Here is a 15,946-nt window from a genome sequence, read left to right on the forward strand (position 1 = left end):
TATGGGCCAGTCTTACATTCCAGTGTGTGTAACTTTATTCTATCTCTGTCTCTTTCTTTTTCAGAGAGCACGCTGCTGCTTCTGTTTTGGAGATGCCAGAGGTAAACATGTTCAATATAGAACACTCCCTGAGTCTATGCCCCCTCCTCCCTCACTCTCAGGGGCGTAGACAGACGTTGTTAACATTTGGGGCTTAGCTGAAACTTAACAGGACCTTTGATCTCAGCTAGGGACATGAACAGAGAATACGAGCTTGCACACTGGGCAAGCAAAATATTTCGCATTAATTTCGTGTATAAAAAACATTTGGTTTATGTAGTATAAACATTGTTAGACTCATTGTTATCATGAATGTAGGTGCCAAATCTGATTATATTATAAATCAGCAGGCAATTTCAAAAGTTTATTTATAAACTAGATTCTTATCTTTACTCCTCTTTTGAAAAAAGGTTTTTGCCTACGTTCTGCCATTTCTCCTCTATTCTCTTCCTGCGACTCTCTTCCCGTTGTCACTGACTCGTGTCACTTAGAAGCCAAAAACTTACCACATTGTTTTTTTTGTTGAAACATTTCGGGCCTACACTCAAATGGTTCGGGGCTGCAGCCCTGGCAAAAATGGCTTGCGACGCTGCTGCTTGCTTTCCTTCCTCTCTCCCTCCCCCTCTCCTGTCTCTCTCCCCCTCCTCCATATTTCTCTCCCTCTTGTCTCTCTCTCCCTCCCCCCATTGTCTGTCTCCCCTCTCCACCCCCCCTCCTGTCTCTCTCCCACCTTGTTCATCTCTCACCCCTCCTTTTTCTGTCTCCCAGTCCATCAGGCCTCCCATAGCTATATTCATTGAACAGTCACAAACCCACAATGGAGGGAAAGCATTGGGTAACAAACACAGATGATGTCACTATTACTAGTGGCTTTTTCTGGGCTGTTGTGAACAAAGGTGCATTTCTGCCCCCTAGTGTATGAGTAGCAGTGTTGCAAATATGAGGTCCACTTAAAAAATATGCCTGGTTAGCCATTGTTAGCAACACCAGATGATAAAAACCCATTACGGTGTCTTTCACACATACTAACACCATAGCAACATGTCCACAGACAGCAATTTGTATGCGACACAAATATACAGGATTGATCAAATAAACAGTAGAAACTACAGATTTCACACTGTTGATACAAGGTGCTGCCATCTTGGATTACGAAGTCAGACGTAATGGGGTTCTTCAAACTTTCTGAACTCTGACTTCCGAATTTAACTGAAACACACCATCAAGCAACAAAGTCTCCTAGTGGAGGAAAAACCGACCTATTGATCAATCTATGTATTGATCCATTTATCTTAATCTATTTACCCTAATCGTTTAAAAATGATGTTTTACTTTGTTTTGTGAAAGCCTCAAAACAATGGAAAGTTCAGTTGACCACTGCAACTAATAGCTGTGTACTGGAGCACACTTTGTTTGCGGATACCCCCGTGTCCATATACTGATGTTCACGTAGTAGTGCAGAAGATCGCTCGCGCGCTGTGTTTGGTTGGTTAGTGAATTATGTATGGTGTATAGTGTTGATCTAATTGCATGGTGCACTCGTGTGAGTGCCTGTGTTTGGTTGGCAGGTGTGCTGTGTTGTGGTAATGTGGATGTGTGAGTGCTATGTTCTGTTGCCTAGACGACCAGGACAATGATGACGAGAGGAGGGGCGGGGGCCAGGATGTGATGTATGACGAGAAGGACGGGACAGTCTACCGCTACTCCTACTTCCACTGTGTCTTCTTCCTGGGGTCCCTCTATGTCATGATGAACCTCACCAACTGGTTCCAGTATGCACACACACACACGAGCACACTCACTATACATATACACACTACAGACATACACACAAACACACGATCCACATATACATTTTGTGCACACACGCTATACTTTCGCGTGCCAACGCGCACTGCGTACACATACAACACATGCATCTTTGTGTAATTGCATTTATTAAATATGTATCTGCTGGGTTTGTGTGCGTCTACCTCAGTTACGACAACCACAAGATTGAGAAGATTCTGGAAGGCAGCTGGTCGGTGTTCTGGATCAAGATGGTGTCCTGCTGGGTCTGTCTGCTCTTTTACATGTGGACCCTCATGTCCCCGCTCATCTGCACCAAGCGCTTCCAGGCCTAGGGCAGACACACACATGCTTACACACAGATGAACGCACTTACACGCACACACTCTCTCACACACACTCTTGCATACACACACAGACAGGCAGTTTTTTTTGTTTTTGTTTTTTTTGTTTTAAATTTCATTTTGTTTACATTTTTCCTCATATGATCATGTTTATGATATTGATGCCTTGAAGGCAGACAAAGTATGAGGTGTGTTTTGAGGTGCTACCTTCACCAAGCAAGGAGTTCTAGTTGTAGTTGGTTTGCTGCCATTGTTTCCTGGAGCTGTTGACTTCCAGGCTGGGTGTCGAAACACCAGGAGATGCCTTACAATCGTGGGACCAGGGAAGACAGGGGTGTCACAAACTCTGGTGTCCCTGCCCCAGCCTTTGTTACACATCTCATACGCCAGCCTTTGTTACACATCTCATACGTGTGCTTTTGTGTCTTATATTTCTTATTTGTGTCTCACCATCTTGCTCTGGCCTGCCAGGCTGGGCCTGTTTGGGTCAGTTGTACCATGAAGATAAAGAGCAGGTTGTGGCCTGTTCCATTCATGTTCAGGACTGCAGATTTCTCAAGTGAGGCGTGTTTACCTTCACTTCCTGGACGTGTCTGTAAGGACCAGCGGAAATGACATTGGTCCCGGCCCTGTTCCAAACACTTTTCTCAGGCTCGCATATCAGCTGGATGTGTCTGTGCTTGTTTTAATTATGCTCTTTTATAGACTTTCTATGCAATCAAACAAGCCCCTGTTTAACGGGACACTCCTTTGGAAGGGGTTAGTTGAGTTCAGATTAGCAGTAGCCAGTAGATGTTGGGGCTCCTTTCTGAGCTGGTTGTGTAATTCGCCAGATTATGGCTTTGCACACCTCACCTCCGGCATAATTACATTGCCATGTCTGTTTAGGTGACATCACCAGGAACTGAGCATTGACCAATACAATGTATAAGCTCAGCTGCAATCAGACAAGAAGAAGAAGCGTCACATGCCAAAGGTAGATTGCAGAAAACGTCAGTGGAAGTTAGTGTCCGTATCTGTCTGCTACTCACTCTCTCCCTTCTATCTCACATACACTCGCCCCCGTGCACACGTGTACATCCATGCACACACACACCAGCAGGTCTGTGAGTGGTATTGCATCAGTAATACAGATATGCAGTTTTCCTTTTGGCATTTGCATCATTCAGTTTGATCACCGTTCAGTCTCGTGAGCCAGTATTACAGTTACCATGTGCTCCATAGCTCATTAAGAAGGCTTAGAGTTTTAGTTTGACTGGCCAAACAACACATTTATTTACAGAACCCTTGTTTCAACTGTTTTCTATTGAAGCTGTTTTGTTATTCCGCATTCCGTTTGTAATTTATCATAATATGTAAGTGCTGTGTCTGTTTCTTACCAATTAAGCATTGATTAATAAACCAATAATTATTTCTATGCCATGCTTCCATTCAATATATTAAACTTGTGATCCTAAGTGTCCATGTTCACTATGGTTTGTACATTGAAAATGCATGGGTATACCAACACACCAACTGGAAGTTTGCTATATTTATACATTTGTAGAGGACGTGTCATGTTTAGTACAAAAATAAAAAATAACATTTTAATAAATGCTTGAACTATGCTAAATAATGGACAATATAGTGACTTGTCATCATTAACTGAGCAGCTGCTGTTTGTAGGCCCCTGAGGGCCAGGGACAGCAGGTGTTATTGGTCTTCAGTATCACTTCCTGTCTACCTGGCTCCTTCCGGGATTCTATGATGTACTCTGACTCAGGCATGGAGCTCATCTTGAATAAACACTGCTTTAGCCAGCTGCGCCACCAAAAAGATGAATACACACTCTCCAAATGCTCAACATCTTTATCATCAGCAAACTAAGCAACATGGATGATGGGATTAGAGTTATATCATGACATATACACAATGTAGATATTAAAGAAAAACAGGTACCTACTCTACCTACAGTTTGCAGAAAATGTCATTGTTGATTTTAATTGTACACTTAATCAGAAATGAGAAATATGCTCTGCCATTAGAAAGTGCATGGCAGAGTGATATTCTATAATCAGTAACCACCCCCACACCACCAAACAGATATAATACTATAGATTAAATTCAAAAAGGACCCTTTGTCAAAAATAACTCTCACTTAAAGCTGCTTTTGTATTCCCATTCCAGTATCCTACTTTCCATTCTCAGTCCACCATCCTTTCACATATCTTCTCCCTCTCCTCATCTCCAGAGCTGTTCACTGTTTGTACTGCTGCGCGCTGAACTCCTGATAGTCAACAGGTATGGTGTCTGGAAAGTGTACAAGAAACACAGAAGCTCATTTCCACACCCAGACACATCCACAATGTCAGACCGGTTTTATAGTGTTTTGTAAAGCTCTCTCTTGGAAGTCGCTTTGGATAAAAGCGTCTGCTAAATGAATACATGTAAATAGTGGGGGAGAGCATAGCTTGGCGGTTAGAGCACTTGTGATCAGAGAGATTGCAGATTCAAATCCTACCCTGTACTACATTTGCTGTGGATGAAAGTGTTTGCTTGTCAAATACATTTTCATTATTACAGTCTAATCTACAGTGCACCAGGCAGGAGTGGCTATATTGTGGCTACTGATCGACTTAGGTGTCCCTTACCGTTGCATCGGTACTTCAGATTTGACCAGATAATATTTTCTTGAGAGAAGCAGAACACGCCCAGTCGGCCCCCCCGCATGCTAGTGTCGATCCTCACCCCAGAGTCAGCCACCAGGGTTGAGCCCTCGTAAAACCGGGCCCTGGTCCAAACACACATCAGACCCTCATTCTTCTTGTGTGCACACGTGTGTGTGCATTTGTTCTTGTGCATGTACAGTATTTGGTGCGTGTGTGTGCTTGCCTTACCGGATGTATCCAACCTGAGGTCTATGCTGGAGATACCAGCGGTAGGAGACCTTGTCCTTCCACCCCACATTCCTGGGGTCCTTCCACAGGAGACGCACCTGATCGCTAGTGTCACCTGTGTGCCACAGAGAGTTTCTCAGGTACTCACCTGGGCCAGTCTTAGATTTCACTGCCTAGAGAAAAGAGATTTGTGTCACAAACAGAGGAGTGCGGCAGTGGGTAGAAGAGATCATTTTCATGTACAACATACCCCTTCCTCGTCCAGACTGTCCTCCACACACACACTCCTCTCCCTCCTCCACACACATCCCTATCCTTCACACTCACACCCCTCTCCTCCACACACCCTTCTCCACACAGACCTCTTCCTCCACACTCACTCCCTTCTCTACCTCCTCCACACACATACACTTGCTCCTCTCCCTCCTCCACACACACACATACTGACACACTCAAACACAGCCTTCTCCTTCCTCCACACACACCCATCTCCCACCTCCACACACACCCCTCTCCCTCCACACACACACGTACACACCTCCCTCCTCCACACTCACACCACTCTCCCTCCTCTATACACACACCTCTCCCTCCTCCACACACACACACACACACCTTCAGCTGGATACCCGGCTCGGCCACGGCTCGGAAGGGGACAGCCTGCCAGTAGGTCTGCTCCGTCTGCTTCCACATGACCACGTAGAAGGAGGACGAGTCCTGGTAGCCAAAGATGAAGCCGGCATAGTCGTCATCCGTCACCGTGTTGACATGGAACGTCCCCTCGAAGTCCACGCCGTTGAACAGCGTGTAACCTGGTCAAGTGACGAAACCTCAACCCAATGTAGCTAGTACGTACAGTAAGGACTTAATAGGGGGGAAATAATCTCAGTCTCTTATGGGCAGCATAAATAATGCTGAATCGTGAACCAGATCTTTATTGTGAAGAGTCATGCTTGACTGTGAGCAATCAGCTAGCGCCCTGCTATGCTAACCAATGACCAATTTGTTTGTCCTGCATTCCTTCATGATGGAAGGCATGACTTTTCCTAGAAAAAGATGTGGGCTAGTAAAAGCTCACCTCAACCAATTACATCTGTACACTATAACAGAGAAAACCAAAAGCTAATTAATCTACACAGGTTACCTACACACACGTTTACTACACTCAACCCTGATCCTACCCTACATATACGTGAACTAACTTGATTAGTCTTGTTTCTGCAGTAGTGAGAGTAAGTAGTCTTACATAAAGCTAGACTGGAGTCAGAGTTCATGGTCTTACCCACAGCTAGGCCAGGATCAGAGTTCATGGTCTGGACAATCTCCATGCCCTGAATAGAGAGAAGAGAGCTCAATTACTGTAACATACACACACACTGTGGTACCCCGAGGCTGAATCAGCCACAGCAGGTCAGTCAGCCCCATGGTCAGCACCCTACGCTAAAGCACAGGTGTGTCGTATGTGGCTTTTGCTCATGCCCATCAGGCAGGAATGGACACACCTGCAGCAAATTGGATATTTAGGACAAGGTAAGATAAAAAGGGCCAGCTCCAAACAGTGAAGGAGGATTTGGCGTGGTGACTGAGCAAAAAGAGGTGAGCTCCGAAGTTCGGCAAAGCGGATAACCTGTATTACTAATAGTGTTGTGCATGCTCCCCTAGACCAACGGCTTGCCGGTGTAAGAAAAGAGACACTGAGTGATGGCTTTCCCTTTGAGAGGATGAACTTCAGTTATGTTTTGCCCTTTGAGAAGAAGAACTTCTCAATAGAAGTTGCTATTTTTTGTCTGCAGTTTATTCTTTGAGACCTGTTGGGTCATCTAAAATAAATGCTCAGATGTGCTTTCCCATCCCTCTGTGTCACGTGAAACCTGATTTATGTGCTGCTCACCTCGATTCCTCCACAGTGGTTGTCACAACACTCATGCATACTTGGGAATCTTTTGATGTGGAACGACAACAAAAGTCTAAAGCCAGGTGCACACTGTTTGGTTTTTAATAGTCCTTTGTGACTTCTTGTCAGATTGTATAAACATGATCCCCACTGTAGGCCATGTCACACTGTAGGATCAGTTGTCATTAATGTCAGACTGTCCAACAGTCGAGACTTGAAAAGCAGATGCATGTAAGAAGACTCAATCAACATTAATTAAAGACACAATTGTTGAAAGTTGAGAGTAGCCACACTACAGGACTGTGTCTGAAATCTTCAGACAATGCCAGAATTCAATTTAATAATTGGATCGTAAAGGCCATTAATCAGTTGTCGGGGAACATCAATCAATTTAGCGATCAAAGATGACAGATTTAGGCCTAGGATTATAGGAATCTTTTAGTATTCTCAAAATTCGACCAAATTGTGGCCAGAATTGTACACTGTGCATCTGGCTTAACTCTAGCCCAAGGGTAATAGGTCACCTGGTTGAGAACCACCCAGTTGGGGTCAATCTGTGCGTCGCCTTCGGGGTCCAATACTACCGTCTGATAGGCTCGGAAGTCCGTCAGTGCCACCTCAGCATTTTCAGGACAGTTATCTTTCATGTCAATCACATTGTCACGGTCGAAGTCCCCAGCACATGCATCCCCAACCTTACTGTCTTCTGCAGAACACAAGCACACACACACATACACGTTTGTATTGCTATTCTTGTGGGGACTCACAATTCAGTTCCATTCAAAATCATGTTTTCCCTTTCCCCTAAACGTACTCCTCACCCTAAAACTATCCAACAACCCTTGATGTAATTCTAACCCAAATATAAATTCAATTTATGTCTTGAGGACCAAGAAAAGGGAGGAAAGTAGGAAAAAAAGTAAATAGGAGAAAATAAGAAAACATTTAGCATGTTTTACTATTCTTGAGGAGACCCCACAACAATACTTGAACAAGTTCACCAACACACACACATATGCACGCACACACTCTGCTGTCTGACTAACTTTTAGTTTTCTTCTGGTCAGGGTTGGCCACCAGGCGGCAGTTGTCAACATCATCCAGTACCCCATCATTGTCATCGTCATCATCACAATCATCTCCCTGCACAAAATCAAACCAAACTTTAAAACCACTAGTTCTCAACCCTGGTCCCTAGATGTTTCCTCGATAGATGTGTCCCTGCTTCAACACACCTGATTCAAATTAATGGTCAGGACCAGACTTCTGCAGAGCTAGATAACATTCATTTTAATCAGGTGTGTTGGGTCAGGGAAACATGGGACCAGGGTTGAGAACCACTACTTTAAACAGATAAATGCTTGACAGGACAACATTGGAGGAAAGCTAGGGTCAGAATTAGTTGGGGTTATAAAAGTTAATACCTTTCCATCTTTATCAGTGTCCAGCTGAGAGGAATTGATGACAGTAGGACAGTTATCTTTGGTATCTTGGTGTCCATCTCCATCACTGGGTGGAGAAAACAGCAGGTTAGGATGAGTGCTGCAGGTTCAGGAAAATCACCGTAGGATCTAACTCATGTCTGAGTGTTCATCCTCATTTCATCACTGGTACCTGTCAACGTTGGTGTCACACGTGTCTCCCACCAAGTCGTCATCCACATCGGACTGCAGGAGCAGAAATAGAGACACATACACCACACCTTTTTACCAAACACACCACACCACATGACCCCACACATTCCCCAACACCCCACAAACACCACCCCACACCACACAAGCCCACACATACAACCCCACCCTACACCACAAAACATACCACCCCACACATACCACCACAACACACACACCACACACTATACCACCACCCTCTGGAGGACAGGGCTGCTCAGCTGGCTGGAGAGCAACGATGTGAGGCTCTTTTGTTGGCTTGCTGGGTGTTTTTTGTGGTTGTGTTACCTGGTTGGGGTTGACCATACCGGGGCAGCTGTCGCAGGCGTCGCCCACCCCGTCATTATCTCTGTCTTTCTGGTCAGTGTTCGGCACACGCTGGCAGTTATCAAGAATGTTTTTCAGACCTGAGGAGACCACCGCCCATTCAGACACAGACAGAGGGGCAGAGCAGATGCAGTTTTCTTCCTTCAGTTGGCAATAAACTCCTCTACACTCAAAGATGGAAGGAGACCTATTTTTCCAGTGTGGGTGTGAGTTTGTTCTGTGCGTCCCCTTATCCAATGTTTCAATCTCGCCAGGCAGCAGTGTTTGTGTGAGCCAGAAGTGGAATAGTTTCCACTGGCCCTCAGCTCTTGGCACCAGCTGGCCATGGAAAAATGTTTTAAAGGGGAGACAGACATGACCAAGCGCTCACAGATCCAAACAATCAGGAGCAGAGACAGGATTTGACACACACACGCACACACACACACACACACACTGCTCCTGATTATTTTAAAAGGGTTATCTAGCAACTGAAAAGGCCATGAGGACAGTTTATGAAACAACAATTCTGATCATTCCAAACTTCCCAAGTGGGAACATTTAAATACAGTATTTCACAATTTTACAGGTACTGTAAATGTAATGATGTTGCAGGCTGTCCCAGTTCCTGATCTCCTGGAAAACAGCTGATGTAATGACTGGAGGATGTGAATGAAAGACAGTCTAGGCCTGGGGGATGTTGAAAACATACATGGCTCAGACACTCTGATGCTGTGAAAAGGTCTGAGGTCTGAGTCCTAGGTCTGCTTACACTCTGGGGACTGGTTCTGAACACTAACGCACATCCACATTGACCCCTCAGTTTCACTAAAAAGTTTATAATGCCATTTCCTGAAAATGATGCAATGACTTACCAATAGGTCTAACTGGACATACACAGACAAAAACAGACACAAACACACACACAAACCATCTCCATCCATGTCGTCATCGCACTTATCTCCAAGCCCGTCTTTGTCTGTGTCTCTCTGGTCTGGGTTGTCTGTTATAACACAGTTGTCGCATGCATCGCCATGGAGATCCTTATCACTGTTTTTCTGGTCTACGTTAGGAACCAGCCAGCAGTTGTCCTAGGAGAGAAACAAACATCTGAGACAGAGTTGATCAGAGGCAGGGATCCTGAAGCTTGTAATGCCTATAAGAGAGTGTGTGTAGGTGAGTGTGTACAGGTGAGTGTGATGGTGAGAGTAAAGTTGAGTGTGACAGGTGAGTTTGAAGGTGAGTGTGAAGGTGAGTGTTCACAGGTGAGTGTCTACATGTGAGTGTGCACAGGTGAGTGTGTATAGGTGAATGTGGAAAGATGAGTCTGTACAGGTATGTACAGGTAAATATGAAGGTGAGTTTGCACAGTTGAGTGTGAAGGTGTCTGTGACGGTGAGTGTGTACAGGTGTAGCAGAGAGTCCACAGACAAAGCATGGTACCATCCACACCTTCCCCTACCCCCGACAAGGGAAGGGTCCTTCCCCTTTTGTCCTTATCTCCCAGAGTAGGAGCTTCAAATTCCTGACCCAGCATGGGGTCAGGAACAGAGACCATGGTCTCACATTGTCAGAACAAAAGGAATTACTTGAAGGAACTTACTTGTGTGGACTTACAAACATTTTCTAAAGGACTACATGGCTCATGGACACTAATTCAAGGACAGTAGTCGATGTGTTAGAATGTGTTTGTCTCATTTACCTAGAACGTTGTTAATTGATGTTTGATTATAACTTCCCTTCAGGTATAGTTAAATCAGTCAATCTTGGTATCAAAATAATTGTATCATACTAACAAAACCAGTTATGAACGTTGTATTGTTATATTCTGAAGTTTAAGCATCCCATGGACATTTGAGATAAAGGAACTCAAAAGCTATCAGCCACTTCACACCTCTAGGCATCTCCCAGGACGACGCCCAGGTGGAAGTAACTGACCAATGAGAGAGGTCACCTTCACAGGGATGACCCCCCTGTTCTTTGGGGTATTTAACCCCCAAACGTACAATCACCCCCGCTTGTTCGTAGGATAAACTTGTGGGTGAACGCGTCACTCTCTAACCTATTCCTCTTAACCTGCACCTTCACTGAGCGCCCGGAACTTTGACGAGAGATTCCGATTCTGTTCGTTGGACATAACGAACCATTTGACTCCGTTCTTCAAACCAACAAAAGTAACTGCGATTTGCAATATTTCTTACTTGTGACATATTGGCATGTTGTGATTGAATTGTTGATGTTTGATTGTATTCTACAAATGATTTGACTTAATCATCGTTAGGTCAGTTTCCATTGATCGTCCATTGTTACTGTAGAAGCCTCTTCCTATCTCTACCTCTTCCTCAACTTCTCCCCTCCCCTCCACACGCGCTCTACGCAACCATTGTGTAGCGCGCTCTCATTAGAATTTAGGCCTACTGTACTGCTTTAGCCCAACTAACCCATAACTTGTCTGGTATGTGTTCACTATAATTACATTCTCTTAAATAAATCATTGTGTATAATACTCGCTTATCTCTCACGTTATATGATCTGCTCTACTTTCATAGAATTTACTACTTAAGATTAGACTGATTATTACGAGTGCTATTATTCGATACTATTAAACAAGGTTTCCTCTGTCCCTTTCACGAATCAGAGGTGGTGCCCCCAAGAACTACTATACTTTATTAGAAATTAAGTATTACTAATCTTAAACGAGCAAACCACGCTACATACTGGAGCCCCGTGCGAGGCTTTGAAACAGATTGAAACGAGCGATTTATAACTGAGATTTTCCGTCTGAAACAGAACCCACCCTCCCACCCTTTTGGTTAAATTAACTTCCATTATATTTAACTATCCCCCAAATAGCTACAGTTTTAAACACTGTTTGAATACTGCGCTGTGTACTGAATACTGATTGAATTGGCTTTGTCGTGACAACTGAATGTTTGTGGTTGCTATCTAGCTTTGAGCTAGGATTGAGCGGAGGTACGCGCGTGCGCAGTGACACGGCGTCCCGTTTCATTTCATTTTGTAAATTTGAAGGCAGCGCTTCCAAGAGAAGGCATAAGAACCTTTTGACGGGTCGTAACCACTACTTATATTGGTACCATACACGCTTCTGAAGGTGTATCTTAGTAGTGTTTACTATTTTGGGTTAAACGAATTAACCTTGCAACTGTTAAGTTGTTCCATGTCTCGTTAGGAAACAGACATGCGATTTAGTCCTAAAGGACTTTTATTTTGAAAGAGACTTAAGCGAATTCACTTTGAAACTGATAAGTTGTTCCGAGAAACAAACATGCGGTTTAGTCCTAAAGGACTTTTATGTTGAAAGACACTTCGCAGTTCTCTACTAAGCTATAGGCTTCAATATTGTTAAGCAATTGGCCATTGATTAACATAACTTTTTAAATAAAACTTCACTTTGTTTTGCATGTAATTCAACATTAATGTAAACACTCAACTTTCTAGAATCAATAAAGTAACAGTAAAATAATTATTGAGACAGTGGACGCTGCTTATTTAAGGACTTTTATTGTTTGCTAAACCGGAAATAGTTACGCTTCGTCAGCAAAACTTGTAATTTGATTTCATTCCGCGCACTTAAAAGTGGAAAGTTGTCAGAATATCGGCGCTGTTGACCATCCTGAACTGTAATTCTATTTACCCCTCATCAGTACCAACTTTAACACAGTCACTAAATAATAATTAAACGTAAAGTGTATTATTTTTAGTTTGCCCACTATATCTGCGAGCAGTCCAAAAGGACTTTTGTTTGGAAGTAGCCAAACAACGCAGCCTACTGCCACAAATTGTTACACAATTCTTAAATTGATAAACCCTAGCTTTCGGAAAAGCTTCACTGTTTTACATTCAATTCGACATTAATGTAAAGCCTTGCCCAATTAAAAGCTACATCAAAGATGCAGCAGCAATTTGGTTCATTATCTGTGATTTGATCTGCCAGTTACCCTTAATATTAATTTTAATTTGAATATTAATTTCACTTTTGGATTGCTAATCTTTGAATATTAATTTCTGATTTTAAGTAATATTATATATATTTTATTATTATTAATATTTTTATTTTTATTATTAACCTTTTATAAAAAAAAAAAAAAAAAAAACACTACAAAACTAAAAGTGCCTACGAACTTTACCACAATAGCATTGTGTTAATAACCTCCATTAGCCAAACCAATCCTTAGTTAACTCAACATGTCCCACCTCACGGAAGCTGAGAAACTGATGGTCTACCTATCAGAGAAAGAAAACCCGAAATATGTGGAAACTCTAACCGGTCTAACTTTCAATGAGATTGCCAGGAAAACCCTGGAAGTGGTCGAAGAACATGTGGGCCAAGTGTTGACCAAAACTCAAACCATCAAATGCCTATCCAGCCTCGGTCTGAACTATGCTGCACTATTCAAGTTGTCAATTGCAGATGCTCTCAAAGCAACAAAAATTGACCTACAGTGCCGGGAACGATTGGAACAGGAAGCCAACTGCCTGGCTGAAGAACTGGATAAAGCTACAACACAGCTCATGGAACAGGAAACACAGCTCATGGAACAGGAAACACAGCTCATGCAACAGGAAATAGCCCTCAAAGATGCCCTCAAAGCAAAAGAAAGAGAACAACAACGCCGCGAGGAACTGGAAAAGAAAAGCGACGAACTGGCAGAGGAACTGGAAAACCTAAAAGAAGAAATGCAGGGGGTCCAGGAAAACAAACATGAATCAGCATCACTGCTAAGAAGGAAAATACATGAATTGAATGAAGCTAAGGAACAACTAATAGACTACAAACAAGTGATTCAGGAAAACGAAACTCTCTACACAAGAGTCTACCACCTGCACCAACATCTCACACAAACCACAGCTTCCCGGGAAACAATGAAGGAGGAGTTACAGGAAACAAAAACTGAACTACTGTCTACCATTCATAAGCTAAACAGAGCAAACGCCACAATCCAATCCACAGAAAACCCAAGCACCGACCGAAGGAGGTGGAGAGACGACAGAGAAGTAGATCTGCATTCAAGAAACCAGAACCCAAGACGGCTGTACTCACCTGAACCACCCCTCTACTCCGAATATGAAGCAAGAAGACCACATACGGATATTTCTCCTCCCAACCCATCTCCATGCCAAGCTGACCAGAATCCACGACGGATGAGGAGAACCGAAGATATGGAGCCGCTAAGCAGGAGACGAGATGACCAGGAAAGGAAGCTACAATTCCGACCTGGACGGCGCGCTCAGACCAAAGCCCCAAACAGATGGGATGACGATGACGAACCCTCACGTCCGGCCTATCCACAAAATGCATGGGAAATGCTTGAACTGCAACCAGCAGCGTCACTAGATCTGCTATCGAAAATGAGCAAGCACATAGAGAAGTTTGATCCAGACAATCCCACTCAGAGCATTGAAATGTATCTGGAACAACTGAACTTTAATCTCGAACGCCTACCTAAAGCTACAGACGCACAGAAGCTGTACCTGCTGAAGATCACCTCTTCCAGCTCAATCAGAGCCCTGCTTAATTGGCAACCAAACAAAATCCGCCAGAGCTACGACAAGGCTTGCCAGATCCTGAAGACGTGGCACTCAGAAACTAAAGTCTCCCCCTTCACAATCGCTCTGAACACAAAACAAAAGAAGAACGAAAACCCAAGGGTATTCTATGAGAGGTTCAGAAAAGCCTATCTTGCGATAGACAATCAATCCGATGCAGAAGAAACCATGACGGCCCTGCAGATAAGGGACATGGCATATGAATCATGGATGAACAACAAACCTCAAGAACCAAACGTCGTTATGGTGGAATCAGATTCACACCTACAACTAGAAGGAAGACAACCCCGGAGACCCTATGAACCCAGACCCACCTACAAGCAACACTCCTATAAAACACGTGGCCACTCAAAACCCGAACAATATCAACACGAATACAACAAGCCACACCTCAACAATTCTACACAGAAGCAGAAACCCTATCAACCAACCCGCAAACCCCACGAGACCACACCAACAAAGGGATCATTTGAAAAGGACATGAAAATAATGAAGAAAACCAGGGGTGACATGTTAGGAAAAATGGATGATGCAAACAGGAAGGATCCGCCAGACTCAGCATGACTAGAAGGTGACGGCACGGCACAAACACCTCAAGTACTGCCCATTGGATGGAAAAAAGGAAAGATGACCAAAAAACACCGTGAACCCACAAAACGACATCCTCCAGAATCAACAACACATAAACAAGCCCCACGGTTACACACATTTCTGGATAAGCTTTCCAGAAAAGGAAGAGCTAACCGAAGCTATACCTCCGTCACACTTGAAGATGAAGTGCCCTGCGAAGGATTGCTGAACACGGGTGCAGAACTCTGCCTTATTGCACCCACCTTGGCCACCCAGCTAAAAGGAATAGCTAGGTCAAACAGAAGATGGATTAAAAGTGAAGATAGTGAATTCAACATCACAGGCTTCACCCAAAACAAGGCTCCATTCACAAAGACTCTGTACTTGAAGCAAACACTTGGGGAAATGCCCCTAATCCACCACATCCATGTCTCTCCGCTTGAGACCGAAAAACTGCTGATTGGACACGATCTACTCAACAGAAAGGAACCCCTCATCGACTTCAACCAAAACCAGATGTGGACCCACGTCAAGAAGCCCTATCCACTGCCTCACCCTGACGTCCAGAACACAGTCTTCACAGTGGAAGGGGGGGGGACATCCTACGTCTGACCCACATCTATCAGAAGAGGACCCGATCCATGGGTTAGATGGCCACTCCAGACCGCCCCAGAGCTACGCCACTCACCCATTGAGACAAAAGGTTCGAAGAGAATCAGCGAAACGCCATGACCGACGGGTACCAGCAGAAACCCACCTACGACGAGAAGCGTCACAGGTCCAAAAGAAGTCACATGATGCAAACTGGATGAGAGCGCAGAAAGTAGGAAGACCTACTATGGCCGATAAGCATCCCAGAAGAAGCACCCCAGCGGTGACAAGGTGGCACAA

The 15,946-nt window shown here is 44.1% G+C and overlaps 2 protein-coding genes across 2 annotated transcripts in view; one reads left to right on the forward strand and one right to left on the reverse strand.

The window, feature by feature from the left end:
• Nucleotides 1–3,631, forward strand: part of serinc5 (serine incorporator 5) — a 33,699-nt gene extending 30,068 nt beyond the window's left edge. The window contains exons 10-12 of the mRNA XM_084695066.1: nucleotides 65–101; nucleotides 1,661–1,811; nucleotides 2,018–3,631. Of these exons, the coding sequence (XP_084551192.1) occupies nucleotides 65–101; nucleotides 1,661–1,811; nucleotides 2,018–2,162 (333 nt within the window). The 3' untranslated portion in view covers nucleotides 2,163–3,631. The remainder of the gene's footprint in view (nucleotides 1–64; nucleotides 102–1,660; nucleotides 1,812–2,017) is intronic.
• A 12-nt stretch (nucleotides 3,632–3,643) lies between these two features.
• thbs4a (thrombospondin 4a) overlaps nucleotides 3,644–15,946 on the reverse strand; it is a 40,609-nt gene continuing 28,306 nt past the window's right edge. The window contains exons 13-23 of the mRNA XM_084695058.1: nucleotides 9,849–10,008; nucleotides 8,900–9,018; nucleotides 8,556–8,608; nucleotides 8,366–8,450; nucleotides 7,988–8,084; nucleotides 7,466–7,647; nucleotides 6,330–6,378; nucleotides 5,663–5,859; nucleotides 5,048–5,220; nucleotides 4,802–4,941; nucleotides 3,644–4,460 (exon numbers count right to left, since the gene is read on the reverse strand). Of these exons, the coding sequence (XP_084551184.1) occupies nucleotides 4,408–4,460; nucleotides 4,802–4,941; nucleotides 5,048–5,220; nucleotides 5,663–5,859; nucleotides 6,330–6,378; nucleotides 7,466–7,647; nucleotides 7,988–8,084; nucleotides 8,366–8,450; nucleotides 8,556–8,608; nucleotides 8,900–9,018; nucleotides 9,849–10,008 (1,308 nt within the window). The 3' untranslated portion in view covers nucleotides 3,644–4,407. The remainder of the gene's footprint in view (nucleotides 4,461–4,801; nucleotides 4,942–5,047; nucleotides 5,221–5,662; nucleotides 5,860–6,329; nucleotides 6,379–7,465; nucleotides 7,648–7,987; nucleotides 8,085–8,365; nucleotides 8,451–8,555; nucleotides 8,609–8,899; nucleotides 9,019–9,848; nucleotides 10,009–15,946) is intronic.

Source organism: Hypomesus nipponensis, chromosome 28 (genome assembly GCF_054491055.1).
Source record: "Hypomesus nipponensis isolate SF chromosome 28, ASM5449105v1, whole genome shotgun sequence".
Classification (NCBI taxonomy): domain Eukaryota; kingdom Metazoa; phylum Chordata; class Actinopteri; order Osmeriformes; family Osmeridae; genus Hypomesus; species Hypomesus nipponensis.